This window comes from Agrilus planipennis, unplaced genomic scaffold (genome assembly GCF_000699045.2).
Source record: "Agrilus planipennis isolate EAB-ADULT unplaced genomic scaffold, Apla_2.0 scaffold16, whole genome shotgun sequence".
Taxonomy (NCBI): domain Eukaryota; kingdom Metazoa; phylum Arthropoda; class Insecta; order Coleoptera; family Buprestidae; genus Agrilus; species Agrilus planipennis.
In genome coordinates, this window is record NW_020438946.1 from 469,292 (window position 1) to 483,365 (window position 14,074).

At 31.1% G+C, this 14,074-nt stretch overlaps 3 protein-coding genes across 8 annotated transcripts in view; 1 reads left to right on the forward strand and 2 right to left on the reverse strand.

The window, feature by feature from the left end:
* Nucleotides 1-5,509, reverse strand: part of LOC108744642 (RNA-binding protein 25) — a 15,234-nt gene extending 9,725 nt beyond the window's left edge. Inside the window, exon 1 of the mRNA XM_018480507.2 lies at nt 5,381-5,509. The gene's annotated coding sequence lies outside the window, so the exon portion shown is untranslated. The remainder of the gene's footprint in view (nt 1-5,380) is intronic.
* Nucleotides 2,602-4,149, forward strand: LOC108744644 (dr1-associated corepressor). Its single transcript, XM_018480510.2, has 3 exons — nt 2,602-2,788; nt 2,841-2,913; nt 3,229-4,149. The coding sequence occupies exons 1-3, from the start codon at nt 2,747-2,749 to the stop codon at nt 3,876-3,878; spliced, it is 765 nt and encodes a 254-aa protein (XP_018336012.1). The 5' UTR covers nt 2,602-2,746; the 3' UTR covers nt 3,879-4,149.
* A 38-nt stretch (nt 5,510-5,547) lies between the features above and the next one.
* The window catches only part of LOC108744687 (serine/threonine-protein kinase Genghis Khan), a 19,293-nt gene continuing 10,766 nt past the window's right edge, over nt 5,548-14,074 (reverse strand). For 4 of the 6 annotated variants that reach the window (XM_025974714.1, XM_025974716.1, XM_025974712.1 and 1 more), the window contains 12 exons: nt 11,120-11,340; nt 10,790-10,991; nt 10,608-10,700; nt 10,091-10,284; nt 9,739-10,018; nt 8,864-9,346; nt 8,588-8,776; nt 8,135-8,320; nt 7,941-8,049; nt 7,377-7,545; nt 6,984-7,214; nt 5,548-6,716 (listed from right to left, as the gene is read on the reverse strand). In XM_025974714.1, coding sequence (XP_025830499.1) covers nt 6,603-6,716; nt 6,984-7,214; nt 7,377-7,545; nt 7,941-8,049; nt 8,135-8,320; nt 8,588-8,776; nt 8,864-9,346; nt 9,739-10,018; nt 10,091-10,284; nt 10,608-10,700; nt 10,790-10,991; nt 11,120-11,340 — 2,471 coding nt within the window. In that variant the 3' untranslated portion in view covers nt 5,548-6,602. Of the gene's footprint in view, nt 6,717-6,983; nt 7,215-7,376; nt 7,546-7,665; nt 7,779-7,940; nt 8,050-8,134; nt 8,321-8,587; nt 8,777-8,863; nt 9,347-9,738; nt 10,019-10,090; nt 10,285-10,607; nt 10,701-10,789; nt 10,992-11,119; nt 11,341-14,074 lie in introns of those variants that run through there. The other 2 variants (XM_025974715.1, XR_003231168.1) reach the window with 2 other exon arrangements.

A 14,074-nucleotide genomic window follows, 5' to 3' on the forward strand; every position in this document is an offset into this window, starting at 1 on the left:
CTTCGTCGTTCGCCATGTTTCGGAGGTAAAGGTGCCATCTTTGATGGCTTTAAAGCAAACAAAATTAATTAGACACCACGAGAGAATGATATTTAACATTATTATGTTGCGGATTAGTAACAATAAAACGATTCAGAAAGTAGGAAACAGATAAAATGATAAATATTTTCAGTTGTTCATAAGCAATATAAACAGATTTTATTTCTTACCCTTGATTGTGGTTGGGGTTGGTAACTGGGATTTGGTTCTGATGAATCAACGAGATTCGTGGTAAGGTCGATGAGACGTTGTTTTTGAATGCCTTCTCCGGGGCCCATGTGACTTATATGATTGAAATTCGTAGGAGCTGATATGAGTTTAGAACGTCGGTCCGAAGTTCTAAAGAATTAAATTTAAACATACACTCTCCTTTGTACGTAAAAGTATTCAATTTTTACATAATATACAATAATAATATAAAACAAAAGACTTTAAAATAAAAGTTAGGACAGTAATTACCTCATAGTTTTACATTGTATTCTTAAACTACTGCGTTTTCTTTTTCGTTTTCTTCTACACCTTTGCTATTTCAAAATTTTCTTAAAAAGTTACGTTTACTGCTCTTCTTACCTCTTCAATCAATAAATTACAAATTTTATAGTACAATTATTCCAAAAACAAAATAGTATCTGTTTTATTTAATCACATACCTAGCAGTTAGACTATTAAAAAAAAATAAATAACTAATCGAAAATGATTATAACAAAAAAACAATTTTGAAAATTCTTACTTACATTCTCTGTCCTCTGTGCCCCTCTCGCAATGAAAATCTCCTTCGAGGCCTCTGTATCGTTCTACCGTCTCTATCTTGTGTCACGAAGTTATCTAAATTAATTAGTTCCGCTAAAAATAAAAAGTCCACTTACAATTTATTTACTTATTTATTATTAACTAATTCTGGCTCTTCTTTGTTACAAGTAATACTTACGTTGATGTATATTGGATAAGTACAATAAGTGACTTAAATCGTGGATGACGCAAATCGACAAACTCCCAGTATTATTCAACGGCTTTGCTTTTTTCACATTTAAAGTCTGAACCCACTCCCCTGATAAACAGTTGAACACATCTATGTGAGTTTCGCTATAAACTATTAAGTGGCCGTCGCGGTAACCTGAAATAATTACGGTTTATAATATACTAAGGCAATGTACAGTACAGGATAGACAATCACCGCTGTAAATCAGTATGCCAACGAAACGGTGTTGTAAATAACAAAAACGCATCAAAAGTAATGCAGTGATGATAAAAGCATAAGTTAAACAAGAAATTTAAAGAAAAAAATCACACGTATTCACACGTGCAAAACTCATATCTTAATGAGCGTTCTAGCCTAGTCGGAGTCATACATATCATTTTGGCATAATGTATAATTACTTACAAATTGCTGTGGGTACGGCAGGATACATAATTTCTCTTTCTCTCGACCTCCGTCCATGCCTGTCCACATAAGCTGCAAGGGTGCCAAAGACAAGCAAAAACTCATTTTTCGGTAACTCTATCGCCCTGACCGCTTCTACAGAACTGAGAGACAACGTCGCTTGAAGGGGGTTTTCCGTGTGCAATAATGCTGAAACATAAATTAATTGAACAAAATAAGCTTTTATCTCTTTGCCTAACACGGATTAGTGTAGGGTTTTAAACAAAAAATGCTTACATATTGACAGCTGATCGCCTTGAACACTGTAAAGGGTGAACGTGGAGGATGATCCAATACACAATTTTCCATCAGAGAGCAACTGCAACGATTGAACAACGACTGGTAGCGAAAGTTCTCTTAACCTATGATGTCTCGTCCTGGTTCGCGTTATTTCGTAAACAATTATCGAAGACGAATTCTGTAAACGTAATATACATACATAATACGTATGTACACAAGTGTACTTATGCAGTAATACCTGTTTTTTAACGGTTATACAAAGATAAAAAGTCAGCGGGTTTTGTAAAACTGGTCCCACAGCGAGAGCAGAACAACCTTTACTCTCAGCCACCTTGATCCATTCAGTATCGTCTCCATCTAGGGCCCTTATCGGTACAAGTCGTACGTGCCTTTGCTTTCCACTTACTACCACCAGTAAATGCTCTTCACTGATGTACTCTAACTGGTAGATTTTCTTACCCTCGCCCACTCTTGCAATTTCTACACACAACAAAAATTATAAACAAAAGTGTATAAAATAGCTAGGGTACTGTAGGAGTCATTTCATAAGTAGGGAGGGCAAAGCACACACTATACAATTTATACTGCCTACAGTTGACGCTTGAAGAGATAAATAGAGAAATAATTTTATAAGTACCGTATTTTTTTTTTTAAGAATTAACAATTTCTGTGAAACGTATGATTAAAAACATTAAATAATCATTCATAATTTGTATTTTGTATGTCTCCAAAAAATTCCTATAGTTTGAAATGGTAACGGGCAACCAACTCGAAAACCTTTAAATGTTAGTATTCACCTCGTTATGAAAGTGTGGCTGACCTTTTTAAATATACGACTAAACTGTTTTTGAATTAACTGTATAATAATATACCTGATCGATCCAAGTTACCGTTATAATTGGTAGAAATGCAATAAAATAAATCAACTGATGAAAATTACAAGGATGGTATGATGTTTACTTCCATTTACTTTTGGCTGTTCCAAAACATAACCTATGAATGGTTATAGATGTCAAAATAATATTGCAAAGGTAAAATTTGTTAATAATGCCCTCAAAAAAGAAAAAATACAACGCTAGATTTCCAGCGGTAAGTTGAAATATTATTTTAAAAATAACCTTTTAGACTACTGAGTTTGTAGGGTCGTATAAAGAAGATAATGCAAACAGATGAAGAAGTAGGCAAAGTAGCACAAGCTGTACCTGTTATAATTTATATCCTTTTTAATTATAATTTAAATAGCGCATAACTAATTAACTAGTGCCTTTTACATAGTGGTATTTTTCAAATTCACTATTATCTGTAGATAAATTTTATATGTGCGGTAAATAACACAAACTGCTCTTTTTGATAATGCCTGGTTTAAATAAAATAAATCCGAAAACGGCATCTTAAAAAGAAAATAGTTAATTAAATGTGTGTGATTATAAAAGGAGCATTTGATATATTTTACAGGAATAATTAACAAATTAGTTAAAATACTTTTATTTAAGATGAACTTTTTGGAATTTTTCCTTAACTATTAATACCTCGAACGCTAGAATTATTTGTAGAATCACTATTAACAAAGTCCATGCAAATAACGCAAACAAGAAATGCAAAAACACTCACTCCGTCCCACATGAAGCAATGTATTCTTTCTGAAAATCGTTTTGACTTCCTCAAAGATCTGGTTAAAAATATTCCAGATCCAAGTACTCAAGAAGATAACGAAAATAATGCATTAGAAGCATCAGAGCTACTCAGTAGACAAACTTCAGAAGAAGAGGGCATGTCAGCGAAAAACGATAAAAGAAACAATGGTGAAAACAAAGATAATTGTGCTAACATAAATTTGGAACAAAGCACATCATCATCAACAAGTCATACGTCGGTTATACAGTATGGTCCAAAAGTATCTCAAATGGAGCAACCAAGGTTTAATTTTACTATTGAAAACTTGGTAAACAAAACAAATTTGGAGTCAACTGTTCACATAGATTTAAGACCAACAGGCAGTCAATTACCTATACCTCAATTAGTGTCATCTAGTAATAGTGCATCAAATGAAGTCGAGCCTACAATTTCAAAATCAACCATAAGTGAAAATATTCCACCACTCGCTCCACTAGCACACAACATATACAGAAATAACAGTGAAGAAAACACTCTATATATTGATGAAGATTATGATAACTGAGGGTACTATATACCTTAACTTCTGTAACGTTTACTATAACAGTTAACTGGTAATTTAAAAAAAGAATAAGAATTCAAATATGACATTCATTTAAAAAAAATACAAGATATAAAATAGTTGGCTACTGTTCAGAATACATTTTTGAAATAACGCGAGTTCGTTTCGTAATTATTTTAATCCTATCATTAAATACGTGTAATGTTATTATTTATTGTATGGTTATGTGAACTGTAAAGCTGGCCTCTTGTAAAGTAAAAAACTTCTTAGTAAATCGACTCTTAGTATTTCCGAAAAATTGGAATATTTAATTTTATATTACGATTTAAGTACGAAGTAAGTAAAGGCGATAATACACGAAAAAATATTTAACAAACGTGCTTTTAAACAACTTATTGTCAGATATAAAAATTCTAAATTGTTTTTAATTCTCTTTATTTTTATATTGATAAAAATTAAGACTAAGGTCATTTTAGTACAAATAATATCATTTTTAGAAACAATTAAATGTGACTAATTTTGCAACAAATTAATATTGCTAATACATTCTACTATGTTAATAAAATAAATATGGTATAATACGCAACGATCTTTACACAATTTATGCACCATGACTCTACAATTAAATACCTTCCGTTAAATGATAAAATAATAAAAAAAGAGATACCTATGGGGACTGCCGCACAATTACAAAAATAAATTAACTTTTGTTTGTAAGTATTCAATCCCTATGCTACATCTACGATAATTGTCACATTTGTAAAATGAAATTTATTAAACTTTAATTGCTGGGCAATTCCCTTATTGATCATACGGTATTTGTAAACAGCGACTAGTTCGTGAACGAATATTATTTTTTCAAGAAAGTGTAAAATTTCCGACGTTCTTATATAATTAAATTTTGTAAACAATCAGTCACCACACACAAATACCAGGATACCTGACATATTGTCACAACTTTAAATATATATATGTATATATATATAAACTAAACTCCTAACTTGTACTTACACGCCGTAATATATTTCAAACATCACTGCTATACAGGGAGATCACAGCAAAATCGAATTGTATGTAATAATAGATTCCTAATATCACAAACTTAATTTAAACTTTATTAGCTGAAAATTTGATAAATATAAGAATATGTGGATATGAAAGCTAAAAAATAATACTGCAACTAAAATTTTAATTACCCTTTTTTAAACTTCGAACGTACATGCCTACTGAAGTAGAGAGAAGATTTTTCGTTATTGTCGTCATACTATAACTATAAGCGCAGCAAAATATCTCGAACTGCTCAAGTTTAAAAAGGATATGAAAATTGATGAAATGAAAAGATATTTGTGATAACATTAAGTAGGTATGCCCTAAATTTAAAAAAGGTAGCTAGAATTTTAGTTGAAGTCATTTCATCAATCTTCAGAGCAAATTTTTACGTTATGAACCCTCTTTTTTATTGTATTAATTTACTTAGCTCTACTTTAATATCAGGAATCTCTTACTTATTTCTTATGGATCACCCTGTACTTATTTCGGGAGAGATGTTTGAACAAAACGTACTTACTGCACTGCACTGTTAAAAGATGACTCGCGAATTCTAATTAAAAAATACTACAGTGATCGATATTTTGATTATTTTATATTTGTATATTATATACTTTATATATACTTTTTTTATAATTGACTAATGACTAATAATATAATTAAATGTCAATTGATAATGTAAAGATTACACTAATAATAATATGCACACCTTAAACACAACATAAATAACAAAACAAACAAATATGTATTAGGACAATTATACACAACATAAGTACAGTGATTAGGTACTAAAAGAATTACTAGGTCGCTACCAAGTGAAAATTAAATAATACTGAGATAACTCAGTCCTTCAGTCGTTTAGAATAAATCAGCAGTACTTAATGTATATTGATTTTAAAATTCGAGAATTTTTTATTAGAAAAAGGTAAGTGTTCCAATCATATAGCATTGATTAAAAGTAACAACAACAAAAGCCAAATATTTTAGTATAATGTAGATTATACTTATACCGAGTGTTTTAAAAATGTGGGCAACTGTCCATGTTAAAGCGTTAAAATTAAATGAATGTATTCCAACATAATGTATTATTGCTTTTGTTACCTTTTAGTGTTACAAAGAATATAATTAAAAAATGCATGGAGAGACTCTCTTAATCATTGTCTTTCAGTTGCCCTTTTTAATAAAACACTTAAGTGTAAGAAGTTTACGATTAGTAATGTTAATAATTTCATGATTTGACGTTACAACACACAATATATCTGTTACTTTCAATTAATTTCAATGAAATATTTTTTTCTCTTGAAATTTGTACTGGATTATCATTATACTTTTATTAATAAAAGACGCTGTACAAAAGAGTAAGACGAAATATTAATGAAGAAGTTGATTATTTAAAACAAAAACAATATCAAGAAAGAAATAAGTAACACAATTGGGATACGTAAGTATAAGCTCTAAAAGAAGAAAACTGAAAAAGAATGACCGAGGTTTTTTCTTCAACTGTATCAATATATACAATATTCCCTTTTTTATTATACAACACAACCAAAATGATTGTTTGTACGTATTACGGCACTAATTTACGTAGTTATTATTACTGTTTCTGTTACTGCTTTTTAATAATATGTATTTAATAATATTGAACAAGACGCAGAAATTTCGTGCCCTCTAAGATTAGATTTAACTATCGTAACTAGAACTATTGTTGTGATCTGCTTGGGGAGAGGGTGGTGTAGATAAATTTGAACTGTTATTACTTGCTATAGAATGTCTCGGACTTTGTTTCCCTGTTTCCTATAAAATTAACGACTTTTTTATTCATTCTAGTTAATACTTATTTAACGAAGGGCTAGATCTTCCAAGCTATTAGTACGAAACTGCTTGGGATTTTGAAATTTAAAACACATCTACAAATACCAGCACGTTAAGTTTTTTTAATTTTAAATGTATTTTTTTTAACTATTATTACTGATAGAATGTATACTATGCAGTTCTTTTATGGAATTAGATATGGTTTGTTACAAAGCAGTGTTTAGTTTTGTGATTAATGAGCTGACTTACCTTTATGATGTCATGTAACGACGACATGCTGCCGATGCTCGCCGGGTCTGGTGATGGGGAAGGGTCAGCTGGGCGTGGTAATGCCGGGGGTAGATCTCGTGGCCTAGGGGGTGCTGCGCGCTTGCTACTGTTATAAGCGGGAAATTTTGCGTTTTGAATGAGTGTAGGGTTCGATATTTCAGGCCTTCGTCGTTCGCCATGTTTCGGAGGTAAAGGTGCCATCTTTGATGGCTTTAAAGCAAACAAAATTAATTAGACACCACGAGAGAATGATATTTAACATTATTATGTTGCGGATTAGTAACAATAAAACGATTCAGAAAGTAGGAAACAGATAAAATGATAAATATTTTCAGTTGTTCATAAGCAATATAAACAGATTTTATTTCTTACCCTTGATTGTGGTTGGGGTTGGTAACTGGGATTTGGTTCTGATGAATCAACGAGATTCGTGGTAAGGTCGATGAGACGTTGTTTTTGAATGCCTTCTCCGGGGCCCATGTGACTTATATGATTGAAATTCGTAGGAGCTGATATGAGTTTAGAACGTCGGTCCGAAGTTCTAAAGAATTAAATTTAAACATACACTCTCCTTTGTACGTAAAAGTATTCAATTTTTACATAATATACAATAATAATATAAAACAAAAGACTTTAAAATAAAAGTTAGGACAGTAATTACCTCATAGTTTTACATTGTATTCTTAAACTACTGCGTTTTCTTTTTCGTTTTCTTCTACACCTTTGCTATTTCAAAATTTTCTTAAAAAGTTACGTTTACTGCTCTTCTTACCTCTTCAATCAATAAATTACAAATTTTATAGTACAATTATTCCAAAAACAAAATAGTATCTGTTTTATTTAATCACATACCTAGCAGTTAGACTATTAAAAAAAAATAAATAACTAATCGAAAATGATTATAACAAAAAAACAATTTTGAAAATTCTTACTTACATTCTCTGTCCTCTGTGCCCCTCTCGCAATGAAAATCTCCTTCGAGGCCTCTGTATCGTTCTACCGTCTCTATCTTGTGTCACGAAGTTATCTAAATTAATTAGTTCCGCTAAAAATAAAAAGTCCACTTACAATTTATTTACTTATTTATTATTAACTAATTCTGGCTCTTCTTTGTTACAAGTAATACTTACGTTGATGTATATTGGATAAGTACAATAAGTGACTTAAATCGTGGATGACGCAAATCGACAAACTCCCAGTATTATTCAACGGCTTTGCTTTTTTCACATTTAAAGTCTGAACCCACTCCCCTGATAAACAGTTGAACACATCTATGTGAGTTTCGCTATAAACTATTAAGTGGCCGTCGCGGTAACCTGAAATAATTACGGTTTATAATATACTAAGGCAATGTACAGTACAGGATAGACAATCACCGCTGTAAATCAGTATGCCAACGAAACGGTGTTGTAAATAACAAAAACGCATCAAAAGTAATGCAGTGATGATAAAAGCATAAGTTAAACAAGAAATTTAAAGAAAAAAATCACACGTATTCACACGTGCAAAACTCATATCTTAATGAGCGTTCTAGCCTAGTCGGAGTCATACATATCATTTTGGCATAATGTATAATTACTTACAAATTGCTGTGGGTACGGCAGGATACATAATTTCTCTTTCTCTCGACCTCCGTCCATGCCTGTCCACATAAGCTGCAAGGGTGCCAAAGACAAGCAAAAACTCATTTTTCGGTAACTCTATCGCCCTGACCGCTTCTACAGAACTGAGAGACAACGTCGCTTGAAGGGGGTTTTCCGTGTGCAATAATGCTGAAACATAAATTAATTGAACAAAATAAGCTTTTATCTCTTTGCCTAACACGGATTAGTGTAGGGTTTTAAACAAAAAATGCTTACATATTGACAGCTGATCGCCTTGAACACTGTAAAGGGTGAACGTGGAGGATGATCCAATACACAATTTTCCATCAGAGAGCAACTGCAACGATTGAACAACGACTGGTAGCGAAAGTTCTCTTAACCTATGATGTCTCGTCCTGGTTCGCGTTATTTCGTAAACAATTATCGAAGACGAATTCTGTAAACGTAATATACATACATAATACGTATGTACACAAGTGTACTTATGCAGTAATACCTGTTTTTTAACGGTTATACAAAGATAAAAAGTCAGCGGGTTTTGTAAAACTGGTCCCACAGCGAGAGCAGAACAACCTTTACTCTCAGCCACCTTGATCCATTCAGTATCGTCTCCATCTAGGGCCCTTATCGGTACAAGTCGTACGTGCCTTTGCTTTCCACTTACTACCACCAGTAAATGCTCTTCACTGATGTACTCTAACTGGTAGATTTTCTTACCCTCGCCCACTCTTGCAATTTCTACACACAACAAAAATTATAAACAAAAGTGTATAAAATAGCTAGGGTACTGTAGGAGTCATTTCATAAGTAGGGAGGGCAAAGCACACACTATACAATTTATACTGCCTACAGTTGACGCTTGAAGAGATAAATAGAGAAATAATTTTATAAGTACCGTATTTTTTTTTTTAAGAATTAACAATTTCTGTGAAACGTATGATTAAAAACATTAAATAATCATTCATAATTTGTATTTTGTATGTCTCCAAAAAATTCCTATAGTTTGAAATGGTAACGGGCAACCAACTCGAAAACCTTTAAATGTTAGTATTCACCTCGTTATGAAAGTGTGGCTGACCTTTTTAAATATACGACTAAACTGTTTTTGAATTAACTGTATAATAATATACCTGATCGATCCAAGTCAACGCAATACAATCCTTCTTCGGCTCCTAGAACAATCCTGTCGGGATCAATGATCACTGAACTCATGGTGTTTTTGATCAGAGTCAACGAATTGTCTATAAGTTCCCTAGCTACTAGTACGGTTGTATTCGGAAGATTATTCCTCTTTAATATTCGATGTAATTCAGACAAGGCGACGACCCATTTATTTTTTTCTGCTTCGGAATCAGCCAACATTAATGTCGAATTTCGAGGGCCCGGAGGTTCCATTAAAGATGTTGTTATCTGCATTGCAATAATTATTTAATAGCTATCTATTTCTATAGAGATATTGTTTTGAAAACTATTGTAATTTACCCTAAAAATGCACGGTATGTCCTTTTTGTTAGCGTGAATTACATCCAATTCACGTACGCTACTGACACTGAATTGGGGATCGCGCATGTCCAAAACGTGGGCAACATGCACGTAAGGTAGTGCATTTCGATCGGGTGATATGTCGTACAAGAACAATTTGAAATCACAGACAACTACAAATTGACGTACCCAGCCTAAAAAACGTATACTGATATTAGTGTGTTAAAACAACCTGTCTTGTCTTGTCTATACGATGTGAAATTTTAATAAACAAATACATTTTTCAAATAATTGAACTATTTAGTTACTATTTTTCAGAACACTTTCTTAAGTATATTATTTCTCCCAAATAAATTTAAAATTATTACTGCAAGTTCAAACATTTTGAACTTAAGTTTCTAAACCTAAGACACTCTCTCTTACATATGTGATTGATATACCAAGAATATTCGTGTTTTTTTGCAAATCTACTGAGCCTTTAGTGTACGACTTCAAAGAGAAAACGAAAAATGCAAACCTTTTTTTACGCCACCCTGTTTGGGAACTTTGACGTAACCTTCGTAGGCTGTGCCTATACCTCTAGTTGGATCTATTCCTAATGGACGTTTCGCTGGAAAAAATATTTAAAATTCAACATTTTGGAAGACTGATTACTTAAAAGGTCTTTCTAATTACAAGGTCATCATTTTTTGTACCTACTTTGATCTGATGGTACAGGGCAAACGGCAGGCACGTGCGGACAGCAAGAGGTATGACACGTGAACCCGCATATTTCACACACCATTCCTTGGCGCATCAAGCCGACCATCAAAGACGTACAATGACTACATTTTGTTGGACTAGAGAAAGTACGAACTAAAAACTGGTGCGTTTTCAGTTTCGTCGGAGAATGCGATTCATGCTACAAAAACATTAGTATTATTATAAATATAATACAAAAAGTATATAAATAAATATACTGTATTCTATTTATTCATCTTATTGATGTTCATATGATGCTTCATATGTAAAAAAAATTTTTTTACTAACCATATTTAATTCCGATAAATTGCTTTTAGAACTGGCTATACTAAGAGCCCGATTGTCCTCAATGTCACCTTCTTCTGACTCAAGAGAACCCCCTTGGTACAAAAGGGCTGCATTTTCGTAAGAATGTGGCACTGCATGGCCCTGGATTTGAGACTGCGAAGAATTGGTTTCTTTCAAAAACTGGTCTAGATAAGACATCTGAGATGAAGGTCTTTCCAGAACTAAAAAGTAATAGTCTATTTGTAGATAGATAGCAAAAATAAAAGATGCACCACAGATTGTTATTTTTTCATTAAAATCAAAATACCTTCCTTCCAAATTAAAATTAAAATCAGATCAAGCATACATGATAAATGTCGAAATGTCGAACTTGATGTATAAAATGTAATATACAGGATGTTTTATCTTACTGAAATAATTTTAAAACATCCTATATACATGTAATAGCACTAATATTATAGGATAGTTAGTCGAGAGCATAGTACAATTTGTAATTAATATATCTGTATAAATAATATTAACGATTTTTGAGAAACAGAAAATAAAAGCATCAAAACACTATTCCTCGTTAAATACATACTAAATATTATGCGTTCTGAAATTACGTTTTTAATAATTAAGTACATAAGGTAAACTATGTAATGCTACTAATAATAATATGTATAAATCAGAAGTTTCAATTTAAAATTATTTAAAAAAATTGTTTCCTAAAGAAGTTTTTTTTTAATTATAGCACGTAGTAATTTTATTTTGCGCACACAAACCTTTTGAAATTCTGTTGTTAAAAACATCTGTATTTTTAACTACATTATATAATAAAATTTTTGAATTATTTTATGGGACACAACTGTATGCGAGAATTAATTTAAAACTTGTATATTGGAGAAGTATATTATCATTTAGTATGCATTCGATTTAAATTTAATAAACTTAGTAAATTAACAAACATTTTGTTTAGATGTAACACACAAAACTAAATGAGTAGTAGACAAAACAACCATCCGTGACATATGATCGATTAAGTTTTTAAATGCATATCAATAAAAAATATGTGTATATGTGGGGTGCAGAGCCCGAAAACAGGCATATTTTTCGATCAACTCTAGGGGATTGGACGTATCATTACGGCCAAAGCTCGGTATGTAATTTTTGTACAAGTTTTAGACGCGTGTAAATGATCAAAGCGTTCTTTTCAAACTTTGGTTGCAAATCCAATAAAAAACAAATTAACGTAAGATAATCAATCATTAACTAAACCAACCAATCATTGGAGTTAATTTTTTTTGTAAATAATCAAATATTAATAAAACTATAGAATTACAAAACACTCCAAAATTTTTTTACTATATATGTTAGAATAGATGAAGGTTGGATTAGGTATCGTTAATTTCTTTTCTACACTTTTTCTTTATCTGCACCCCTCCAAACATTTTGGTCATGTACTACTTTGGTCGTAACGAAGGGTCCAATCGTAGACTTGGTTGAAAAATACGGCCAATAGTTGTTTTCAGATTTTGCGGCCAACATATTACATTAAAATTATGCGGTATTAGCACTCAAGCTTTAAATGTATTTACAATCAAGCGCAAAAACAGGCTCTAGCTTAAAAATTCAATAAACGAACCCTTTATGTGACGTCGGTTGAAAGACGGCAGTCCAACTAACGCTGCGTGAAACATTTTGAATTCATTTGACACAACTTTTTAATATTTTACACGTATTAATTCGAATATAAAAAATACCTGCTCTGACAAAAATTGTTTATTGAAACTGCTAGAAAATCTTGCAAACTTAACAATTCATAAACTTGTCTCTAATATCTTACAGCCTAAACAAAGTCTACATCGAGTTTTTTGTTTTAACTATGATGAAAGCAATTCAAAATTCAGCAAAAATATACCAAACAATATACAGTGTGTCCCAAACTAATAGCAATGTTTAATTATTGGAAAACGGAAATTAAAGAAAAGTTTGCAAAGAATAATAATAAAAGAGGATAAACGACGCTCAAAATGAAAGTTGTAAATTGGCATCAAAAACTAGTTACTCCATTTGTGCTCAAATAATGCGAAAATTATATTTCACATACATTATTAAATGACTTTACTTTATAATTTGGGACGCACTGTATACATATGAATGAATTGCTTTTATCACAGAGTATACCTTTTGACAAATATTTTTACAACAGAATTTCCAATATTTTCATTCAAAAATTTTGATAAAAAAACAGGAACAATAAAACAATAACATTATTTACAATTGACATGAAAAAATCGCATTTCGAATAGTACACATGGAAGACTAGAACATTAAAAAATAACTACGTTATTTATATTTAGTTGTAAAATAAAATGCGAAAGAAACAAAAACAAACAACAAGGAGTCAGAAACTTATTTTAATGGTTTTATATTGAATAGCTGTAAATTACTTCTCATATTATAATCTTTTAATAAAAAAAAATAATTTTAAATAAAAAATATACAGTGTGTCCCATTATCATGTATTCTTTAAAACAGGTAAAGGACTTAAGTAAGTAAAAGACCATGTATAGAAAACAAATTAATAATTAATAGAAGTTAGGAATGTGAATATTTTAGATATTTGTAATTTTAATCATTTAAATATTTCATAAAAAAATAAGGCCAGTTACTAACATGAGGGAAATATTTACTCACTAAACTTTCTGTTAATTAAAAAAAAAAGAAAAAAAGATGATCTCAGTATACTATAAGAAATATTAATATGATCACTGGCCACAATTTAATAAAAAATAAAGAAAAATGATGAGAATTTTTAGCATATAATTTTGGCAATATAGTAAAAAAATGTAAAAAAAGGGTCAAGCCTTCATCAAAATAAATAAATGTTTTTTCGAAAAATGTAAAACACGTGTAATTGTAATTAAGAAATTAATTAAATAATATATATTATCCATTACCTCTGTAATAAGT

Coding starts and splice junctions, on each gene's coding strand:
- LOC108744644 (XM_018480510.2), top strand. CDS start 2,747: ATGCCCTCAAAAAAGAAAAAATACAACGCTAGATTTCCAGCG. Junction 2,789..2,840: donor ACAACGCTAGATTTCCAGCG/GTAAGTTGAAAT, acceptor CTGAGTTTGTAG/GGTCGTATAAAGAAGATAAT. Junction 2,914..3,228: donor AGCTGTACCTGTTATAATTT/ATATCCTTTTTA, acceptor AACTATTAATAC/CTCGAACGCTAGAATTATTT.